This window comes from Diuraphis noxia, unplaced genomic scaffold, assembly GCF_037042655.1.
Source record: "Diuraphis noxia isolate RWA-SAM2 unplaced genomic scaffold, SU_Dnox_SAM2 contig0004, whole genome shotgun sequence".
Classification (NCBI taxonomy): Eukaryota; Metazoa; Arthropoda; class Insecta; order Hemiptera; family Aphididae; genus Diuraphis; species Diuraphis noxia.
The window spans coordinates 13,075,743-13,085,466 of NW_028301714.1; the positions used below are offsets into that span (position 1 = coordinate 13,075,743).

At 27.8% G+C, this 9,724-nt stretch overlaps 2 protein-coding genes across 2 annotated transcripts; one reads left to right on the plus strand and one right to left on the minus strand.

Moving 5' to 3' along the window:
• Positions 1 to 613: 613 nt before the first annotated feature.
• Prim1 (DNA primase small subunit) lies at positions 614 to 4,480 on the minus strand. The gene is made up of 8 exons (XM_015513425.2): positions 4,107 to 4,480; positions 3,289 to 3,445; positions 3,082 to 3,213; positions 2,390 to 2,614; positions 2,103 to 2,310; positions 1,819 to 2,024; positions 1,577 to 1,761; positions 614 to 745 (listed from the first exon to the last, which is right to left on the minus strand). Exons 1-8 carry the CDS (start codon positions 4,198 to 4,200, stop codon positions 726 to 728), a joined length of 1,227 nt encoding a protein of 408 aa, XP_015368911.1. The 5' UTR covers positions 4,201 to 4,480; the 3' UTR covers positions 614 to 725.
• A 160-nt stretch (positions 4,481 to 4,640) lies between these two features.
• Positions 4,641 to 8,501, plus strand: BI-1 (Bax Inhibitor-1). Its single transcript, XM_015513426.2, has 5 exons — positions 4,641 to 5,008; positions 7,285 to 7,514; positions 7,591 to 7,817; positions 7,900 to 8,070; positions 8,131 to 8,501. The coding sequence occupies exons 1-5, from the start codon at positions 4,959 to 4,961 to the stop codon at positions 8,158 to 8,160; spliced, it is 708 nt and encodes a 235-aa protein (XP_015368912.1). The 5' UTR covers positions 4,641 to 4,958; the 3' UTR covers positions 8,161 to 8,501.
• The last annotated feature ends 1,223 nt before the right edge of the window (positions 8,502 to 9,724 follow it).

Here is a 9,724-nt window from a genome sequence, read left to right on the forward strand (position 1 = left end):
ATGTTACGTACTTGTAAGACAACACGTCATGCGGGTATAACGTCCTTTTAACATGTTAAATACCAAAATACCTCCATCCATACAGAGGTATAATTAAAGGGGACAGTCGGGACAGATCCCTCCCCCCAAAATACATTTAATCCCTCTCCAAAAAAACATATAATCCCTCCACAGCCAAATTCCAGTTATTTAATCCGTGTCAAATATACTGCGATTATTGGATTTGTCGCTGCAAATTCATCGTGTCGTTATCAATATTGCTCGAAAACTAGTGTGTTCAAACATTTTACAAATATATTTAAGTAATTTAACATTAGTCCAACCAGTTCAGACAGTTTCAGACATCTATATGAGCCCAACAATTTCATAAAATTGTAAGATTACATTTATTTTTTTTAAATAAAGTTTTAAAATTACAATAATTAGATTTTTCGTGCTATTATTGAAGTTTTTAAGTGCATATTTAAGAGCTAAATGGTAACATTTTTACTGCTACAACTTCAGAGCCTTGGTAATTACACATACTCTGTCACATATTGAAATCCAAGCTTTCCAAGTTCACTGATTAAAATTATACGGTATATCCGAAGTGAAGTATGAAATAAAATACATATTGTTTCAAAAAATATTTTATTTTAAAAGTTTTAAGAATAATACTGTAGAAATAAATTTCACCATTCATTCGCTGATTTCACAATATTTTAACAGTGAAGATGCCACACATTCTAAAATTCCATTTTAATATCTGAAATCAAATATGTATCAAATTGTAAAATTCTAAGCATATAAGTCTTGTGGAACAAACAATGCATGTATCTTATTAATTTAGATTCTGAGTGAAGTAATCAATACATTGGTCTTACAGTGGACTTTTTTTATTTAATTTAACAACACCTTTGGGAGCAGTAAAAATTCTTTAATCTTCAATATTGAGTGCGGTATTTTGTAATTAATCGGGTCTAGAACTTTTTTCATCAAAATTCTACAATACTGCGTAAATGATTGAGTAATTTAAAAATTAATAAAAGTATTCACCATTAGCAATAACATTTCATTAAAAAAAAATATATGATATGGTAACATGGTATTATAATAATAATTAAGGTTTATTAAATACAGGATAGTCTCGAAGAACAAGAAATAAAAATTGACACTAATATTACGTTATAAGTAAACTGATTCAAAACAAAATTATGAGCAATAATTGTTTGCGTGACACATTGTTTTATAATAACCATTAACCGTAATAAAATTATATAATATTTATGTGACATTCTTACAAATGTTTTTTCATCAAAAATTGATAAAATATACCATCTTATTAAGGGTAATATAAATTAATTATAAAATATTATTTGAAGTATAGGTTGACACACTGTCTTCACTCAGAATCTTTATTTTTGTAAATAATAATATAACATTCATTTCAAATTTAATACATCCTTTACAGTGATTTACTCACTTATGAGGTTTACTTGAAACCTGCTATATAGCAAAGAATTCTTAGATATTTTTAATGATTAAATACTATAAAAAAAGAAATGACTAAATGTACAAACACTAATAAGTAACTCACCACTTTGTTTTATTCTACTTCCTTTCCAAGTATTTTCTAAATTCCTTAAAAATTCTTCAAAGATATTGACGCTTTTTAATAATGAAGTTTTTTTATAATCCTTTAAGCGATTACTACTAAGATTTGCATCATTAATAATTTCTTTTTGTTTTTTGTCATACTCATTAATTTCATCAATTAAAACACTACAACAAATAAATAAATGAAATATGGTAATAAAATAAAATTGTATTGTTGTTTACTTGACAGTAGGTACAGTATTTGGGTTGAACTTCTCTATAACTTTTGGGTTAATCGGTATACAAACTTTTCCAGTTTTTGGATGAACACAGAAGGGAGACTTTAACAAGTGATTTAACCCTTTTGTTACATTCACATCAAGTCTTGGATATGCCAAGTACAATAAAATATCTTCTACACAATGTTTAGTTTTAAAGTTCAATAGCCCCTGTTAGAATAAAAGTGAATGCATGTGAGTCAAATTAGGAATATACATTATATATAATTGACGATTTGTAAATTTTACCCTTTTATGGTTATTATCAACAATAACAGTAAGCGCTTCCCATCGTTGTATACTACTTTGATATTTAGAAAATTGTAAATTAATTTGTTCTTTAAGTTTTTCATCAGCTATAAATGACAAAATTTTATTACACTGTTCTGTTGTTCCTAAGAAATCTTGCTCAGAAAGAAGTGAATTGAACTCTTCTTTTATAATGGCAATACTACGTCTGTTGTTAGTAAAAAAAAAAAAAAAAATGTTTTTGTAATTAAATTGAAAATATAATAGTTATATTTTTTGCAACTGACTTCACAGATGGGTGATTCACATTACATCTTTTTGAATCCCCTGCAGTTAATACTGCCAAATAATCAATGAATGATCCACGTTCAGAAGGTAAGAGTTTTCTTGCAGATTCATCACATATCCAACAATGGATACCTCGACGACCTGAGAATACCCACAGCAGGTGCTTCCATCCAAAATCATCCCGAATAGCTCGTTCCAATATTTTTACAGCAATAACCATAAATCTTAAACAAGAATATAAAATTAAATGTTCCCTATACAGTAGGGTCTCGATAATCCGAACGGGTTTGAGAATTATCTTATCGCCATAATATGTACATATGTATGTATTTATAAATAATATTTACAGGTAATAAAGTTTTTCAATTATGTGGGACAAGGTATACCAATACATAATGGGAACCAATGTACAAAAAAAAAATCAATATTTTAAATGGTAAAGTTCATTATACTCATAATTATATAAATATTTTTATGTATTCATTATCTTTTGAAATTACGAGTTTTTACACGATTAATACAAATAAAAATAAAATTTCATATTTTAAATTAAAATAAAATTGATGTTTTTTTTTTTTTTTAAGCCATATGTAATCCGAACAAATCGCTAATCCGAATGACCTCTTTCCCCAATCTCGTTCAGATTATTGAGACCCTACTGTATATTTAAAATAAAATTTTTTTTACACACCTCCAACATTTTTGACACACGTCAGCACCCGAACAACAAGTACGGATATGATCATAATCAGTCATATCAATATCAATCACTAGTTCTTTTTCAAGAGCATGGAACTGAGGATAATTTCGGCAGACTTTGGGACTAAAATAAAAATAAATATGTTTATATATATATATTAAGATCAAATATATTTAATAATAAAAAAATTATATAAACCTCATATTGAACACAGCTCCAATATCTATTTTGAAAGGACATCTATTTTGGATTTCGGTTTCAAATTCTTGCAATGTGTTGAACGATTGATACCTAATATAAATATCTTCATGTAATGTGAATGAAAATTCTCTGTTTAAAAAGTTTTCTGGTTTCACTGAAAACACAAATTAAAAGTAAATCTATAGTGAATAAAAATGTCTAAGAAAAAAACTATCTGTAAACATCTATAATACATAATAGCACCAGTGGTGGCCAGTTATTAGGATACATTAAAACTACATCTGACAATAAAATTATTTATGTTAAAAATAACATGCAACAATATTTTTCCCTGTTTTTATTTATTAGTTTCATAAGAGTTTTTATTCAATCTATTTTCAAATAGAATCATAAGAACAATTAATATAAATAAAGTTTTAATAGAATTAAAAAATGTATTGTGTAATTTTTATCATCATTGTACACCATATATAATGTCTATTACTTAGGTATTAATTGTATTATAACTTTACTATAATGAAGTAATATACAATATATAGTATAAATATAGTCACAAATAACCAAATTTTTTCAGGTCAGTAGTAGTCTAGCTGTATACATTTTCTAAAAATTATACATGGTAATGCTTAGTAATTGGTACCACAAAATACATTTTTAATTTGGGAGACCAATAACTACAAATATATATATTGGTGGTTAAATACTGAACTTGACCCATATCTCTGCCTATCGTCCACAGTTGAGTGTTTAAGGAATAAGAATGAATCAACTTTTTGACTAAACTTTTGTTTATAGGATGATTAAAAAAAACTTACCATTTCCGTAGGACAACCACTTGTGAAACTGCGAGTACGGAAACAATTTTTTGTAGTAGACATTAAGGTAGTCAGGAAACTGGTCGTCAGACATGATTAGTATGTGGTTGTTGCTCTGGAGTCTTATAATTTATACTATGTATCGATTGCCAGACAGTCTGACAAAAAAGCCAACGACCGAAACGTAAAGTCGAAGGTTATAAGAATTACAATAAATATAATATATATATGTTACTATTTACAGAGCACCTCGACTGTGTAAAAAACAAAAAACAAAATGTTTGTTGTGTTCGGTTAGTGGCACTATTTTAAAGAATAAAAGGTAAAGACTAAAGAGTTATTATTTTAATTTGATCGTACATTAATCGTATCCAACGAAATGATAAGAAAATAAAGAAAACGCGGGAAAATGCGGTGTCGGGTGTTTCGTAACATCTTTGTGCGGTCGACGGCCGTTTTTACAGCGTCCCGCGGCCAAGGTCCCGACCCGTCGCTGACGTCATCGGATTTTCATTTACGTGTTCCCACTTCCTAGAGTGTGTCACTGTTCAGTGCTCAGTGTTGTTGTTGTTCACTTGTTTAATGTTTAGTTGTTTTAACGCGATTCGAGCTTATTGTACACTTCACACGACCACTGTGCAAATTTTAAAAAGTTACGACTAAACGACGACTTAATAATTTTAAATCGCATTAGCGACTGAAAGATCGACGAATTTTAACGCGATACGAGTGATCGTAGTATTCACTTCCGCCGACGGGAATAGATCGTGAGATCTCTTTTCATCTCGATCGTGGTTCTCGCATCCGACCGGACGTATTGGCCTATAAATAAACACGCACGCAGAACCGAACATGTCGACCACGACGTTCCGCAATTTCGCCCGTTCGTTCGGGTCGAAAATGTAAGTTCCCGCTCATACGAATTGAATTCAGATTTTTGTTATTATTATTATTATTACTATTGTTGTACCTAGTTATTGAAATGCCCCTATGATATTGAAAATAAAAAATAATAAAATGCAATGAATATTATGCCTCCGGAGAGTGGAGACTGGAAATTCTCTCTTTATTTTTGTCGGTCATCGACGAACGCTGTTCTGCGGTCGGTGTCGTTACTCGTTATAGTTAACACGCCATTTTTTTTTTATTATCGCTCCTATTAAGAGAAGATATTATATAATTATATAATATGCCTCAGACAGTCAGATACGACATTTGTGTCAGTCGTTCAGACTTCACTAATTCAGTTACGTCTTGAAATGTCATGCCGTTATCCTTGAAAGTTGGAAACGACAAAAATAATAAAATAATAACATTCATTGCAATTGCAAATAGTCGCGTAATACCACTTAATAGTAAAATTCCAATGACATACTAAATATGTAGTATGCTAATTACGACTTTTATGTTGGTATTACATAAATAAATTATTCAGTTCACTATAGATATCAATCGACAGCTTTTACATAAATATTTTTTTATAGATCGTTATGCCTATCGTTTGATGAATGTCAGACTATCTACTTATTATGTTTATTTTTCATTAACCATTATGCTTAGTTCTTAAATTTGTTCATCGCCATTTTTACAGTGTGTTTATTTAGACAAATGTTGAATACTTTTTATCTTTTAAAGTTATAAATTTTTCTATTTTTGAATTAATTTTTTAAAATATTTATTTTTACCACTGCTTGGCTTATTTATTATGCTCTAAAATTCATAAAAAAAAATTTAATTAATCATCAAATAATTCACTGAAATTTAATTAACTAATCTTAAGCTACTATATCGTATCTAAAGTACCATAAGCTAACGATTGATTCATTCAATGTTAAATGAATGTTTATGCAACCCATCATTACTATTTATCTGTCAATTCTATGACGGCTTCAACATAGTGAATTGTATGTTTTTTTTATTACTTTTTATTATCACATAAGTCATTAATCATTTAACATCACACATTAAGTCAATTTGTGTGTTCTTGATAATATTATTGTATAAAAACTAATAAGAGATAGATTAATAAAAATAATGAAACATATTATTAGTTGTAGGTAATAATAATAAATATTTCTTATGACTAACAATTTATTTTTATTATGGCGTAAAGTTTGATAATTTTAAAAGAATTATTTGAATCGTGTTTGATGTGTTTCAATGGGAGACTTCACAGTAGTTGTGCCTTTTAAATTGAAATAGTTATAATTAAAAATGTTACTAACTAAAATTTTGCAATAACAATCATAGGTTAATTTGTAGAATGATAGGTATTTAATATTATCAATTTATCCCCGAATTTATCTATTATTTTGGTTATAAATGTTATGAATATTATGATACATCTATACCTAGCTACCTATAAATTGTAATAGAAAATGTTTTATTAGACTAAAAAATTATTCACCCTTATAAATATCTAACCTTAATAGACCTAAAAATATTAACTACCACTGAACTAGCCAAAACAATGTATAAACGTTTCCACCAAAATTTAAGCACTCATCACAATACTTTAATATCACACATGTCCTCCCTCACCCTCCCAAAAAACCCACCACGCAGACTAAAGTGAAAATGGTGTAGAGACCTATTAAATTAGTAAAGGAGGTGTTACCATTGGGTTTCTTCCTCATCACGTCATTCATGCTACTTTATACTGTTTTTATCTTATTTGCTTATTATAACTACTGTGTACAGATTGTAAATTGTCTTTCTTAATAAAAAAAAAAAAACCTTAATAGAAATTTGAAGAGTTGTGTATAGGCTCTTATTAGGCTATTTTAAGTACCTAAATATGCATGCTATACACTTTTTTAGTAACTTTGGAATTTCCTTTCAACTATTAAAGTTTTAATTTACTAATTAATGATGTTGTATTAAAAGTGTAAACCTAACCTAAGCAGAAGAGATTAAAAACCAATTTGTTTAATATTATAAACCTCTCAAATTATCTACATAATTTGAATGGTTTTAATCATTTAGATACTGAAATATCTGAGAAATCATCTATTCATAATGTTGCTTTGTGAATAATAAGTATTACCATATTTAATCAATATGTAGTTTTATATTAAGCAAAAAGAAAACACTACCTATAACTACATGCTTAAAAAAACATACTATTTCTATTGAGTTAATTTATCTTTAATAAAATATCGAACCTTTTTTTGTCTAGTGAAAAGCCAGTACGTACACATTTAGTCAATGTGTATGCCTGTTTGACAGTATCTATGATATCAGCAGCAATTGGGGCTTATGTACATGTTTTCACAAACTTTTTAAGTGCTGGATTATTTACAACTCTGGGTGCTACTGGATTACTTTTAGCACTTATGTACACACAAGATAATGGAAAAAATCGATCTCTCAGAATGAGTTATTTAGTTGGATTTACTTTCTTCACTGGTTAGTTTTCATAAATAACAAAGGTAATCCTACCTATATCAAAATGTATTTATTTAAAATATTGTGTCTTATATAGGTCTTGGAATTGGTCCAGTCTTAGAATATGTTATCCATGTGGACCCTAGTATCATACCAACAGCATTTTTGGCATCTACATTGGTATTCACATCATTCAGCTTGTCTGCCATTTTTGCCGAACGTGGAAAATGGCTTTATCTAGGTGGTACTTTAATGTCGTTGCTGTCTGTCCTCATGTGTTTGTCTTTGGCCAATTTATTCCTTGGTTCAGAGCTTATATTCAAGGTATGTTCATAATATATATAATATTAATACTAACTGTTGTGTTAATTCATTTTAGTTGCTAACTTATTTATGTATATTTCAGAGTTATCTTTACCTTGGACTTGCGCTAATGAGTGGTTTTGTTTTGTACGATACTCAGTTAATTATGGAAAAAAGAAGAGCAGGAGACAAGGATTTCATTGCTCATTCTATTGATCTCTTTGTGGACTTCATTGGAATTTTCAGAAGACTGCTAATCATTTTAGCACAAAAGGTAAAAAATTAATATTAAAACATATGAATATCAATCAAAACTATAATTTTATTGTTGTAGGAACAAGGATCAAAGAAGCGCAAAGACTGAATGGAAACCTCATTTTTAAATACAAATTGTAATTACTAATTAAATATTATCAACTGTGTACACAACCAACTATTTGAAATTAAATTTAAAAGTATAAATAATAATAGTGGGTTTTTGTTTTTAGTTTGATAATATCTTTACATACTATATTATTAATCTGTAAGACATGATTTAAGTTATAATTTAGACCGCCTCAAGGTGAACCTACCTAATGTCAAAAATGTTTTTTTGGTGTAGGCATTTAGATATGTTAAATTCATTTAATAGAATTATATTTCTTATTTATCACAATGGTTTTCTTATAATAAGATTAATAAATTTTTTAATGTAACTGGTTACAACTTATGTTTTTATTACTCATATTGATTTCCTTTATAAATATAACATCTTTGCAAATTATTAATTCTCCGTAAATCATAATATTAATTTTTAAATAGATTTAATAGTCTAATATTTATTATAAATACCATTAATAAAAATGCTACAACAATATTGCAATTTGTTTACCTGACAATTTTTAAAAATAAGATGATTGCTATACAACGTGTAACAGGTCTATTTGACTGATGATTGTAGTAAGCATTACGACGTTACATGGTCATGTTAAATAATGATTAAATACATTTATTTACTATCGATTACTTACCTTTTAAAGATAACAAAACAGATTATAAATAAATAAATTTGAATTTAAATAAACTTTGAAAATGATTAAAAAATCAATGATGTAACCAAATTAATTAAAAGTTTTAAATACCAAAACTGTTTTTAAATACTTATTTATAAAATAGCCATCTTGGATAGTAAGAAAAAAATTAAAATTATTTAATTTTAGTTGTAAAAAAAATATATATATATATAACATATAAAAACAAGTAATTCAGCTTTTTATTTATATGTATAAAAAAGTAAGTCAGCATTTTTGTGGTGGATGTTTGGTCTCGTACAGGATAGTTAATTTTACTGTATTCGATAAAAAACGATTCTAAGCGGACGGGGGAATCTTTTTTATTTAATTTTGTTCGTTTCTATGGTGATAAGCGAAGCTTTATAAGAACAGCTTATGAACGATTTAAATAAATAGGTAATTTATGCAATTATAATTAATAATTAGGAAATATTATAAAATTGAAAAAAAAAAAGAAAAATCTCATGAGTCACTCGAATGTTTTGAAAATTTTACCATGTCTAGGTAAGGCTAATATAAGTAAACAACCCAAATTTCAAGTTTTTAAAAGAATTACAACAAAAAACTCCCAAAATTAAAATGTCTATAAATAGCTCAAAAATTTCTAACATTTTCCAAACTTTAAACCTTAAGGAACAAAATCCAAAATACAACAAAAAAGATCTATCATTAGAAGCAATATTTCTGGTAAAAAACGTCATCCGTAATTATTTAATATTATAAAATTGTGAAATCTTATGTTTTGTCTCCTTTAACCACTTATATTTCGAGTACCATTTCGAAACATGACCTCTCTAAAGTACTAGCTCAAGAGCATTACCTTTAAAAAAAGATGTTACACTTGATACTTTTGAGCAAGTTGAGAGGGAGAAAGTG

Excerpts from the sequence above, each read along its gene's own strand:
- Prim1 (XM_015513425.2), bottom strand. The coding sequence starts at position 4,200 with ATGTCTGACGACCAGTTTCCTGACTACCTTAATGTCTACTACAAAAAA. Across the intron at positions 3,214-3,288 it reads GGAGCTGTGTTCAATATGAG|TCCCAAAGTCTGCCGAAATT; the intron begins GTTTATATAATT and ends TTTTTATTTTAG. Across the intron at positions 1,762-1,818 it reads AATACTGTACCTACTGTCAA|TGTTTTAATTGATGAAATTA; the intron begins GTAAACAACAAT and ends TATTTGTTGTAG.
- BI-1 (XM_015513426.2), top strand. The coding sequence starts at position 4,959 with ATGTCGACCACGACGTTCCGCAATTTCGCCCGTTCGTTCGGGTCGAAA. Across the intron at positions 7,818-7,899 it reads GTTCAGAGCTTATATTCAAG|AGTTATCTTTACCTTGGACT; the intron begins GTATGTTCATAA and ends TGTATATTTCAG. Across the intron at positions 8,071-8,130 it reads TAATCATTTTAGCACAAAAG|GAACAAGGATCAAAGAAGCG; the intron begins GTAAAAAATTAA and ends TTATTGTTGTAG.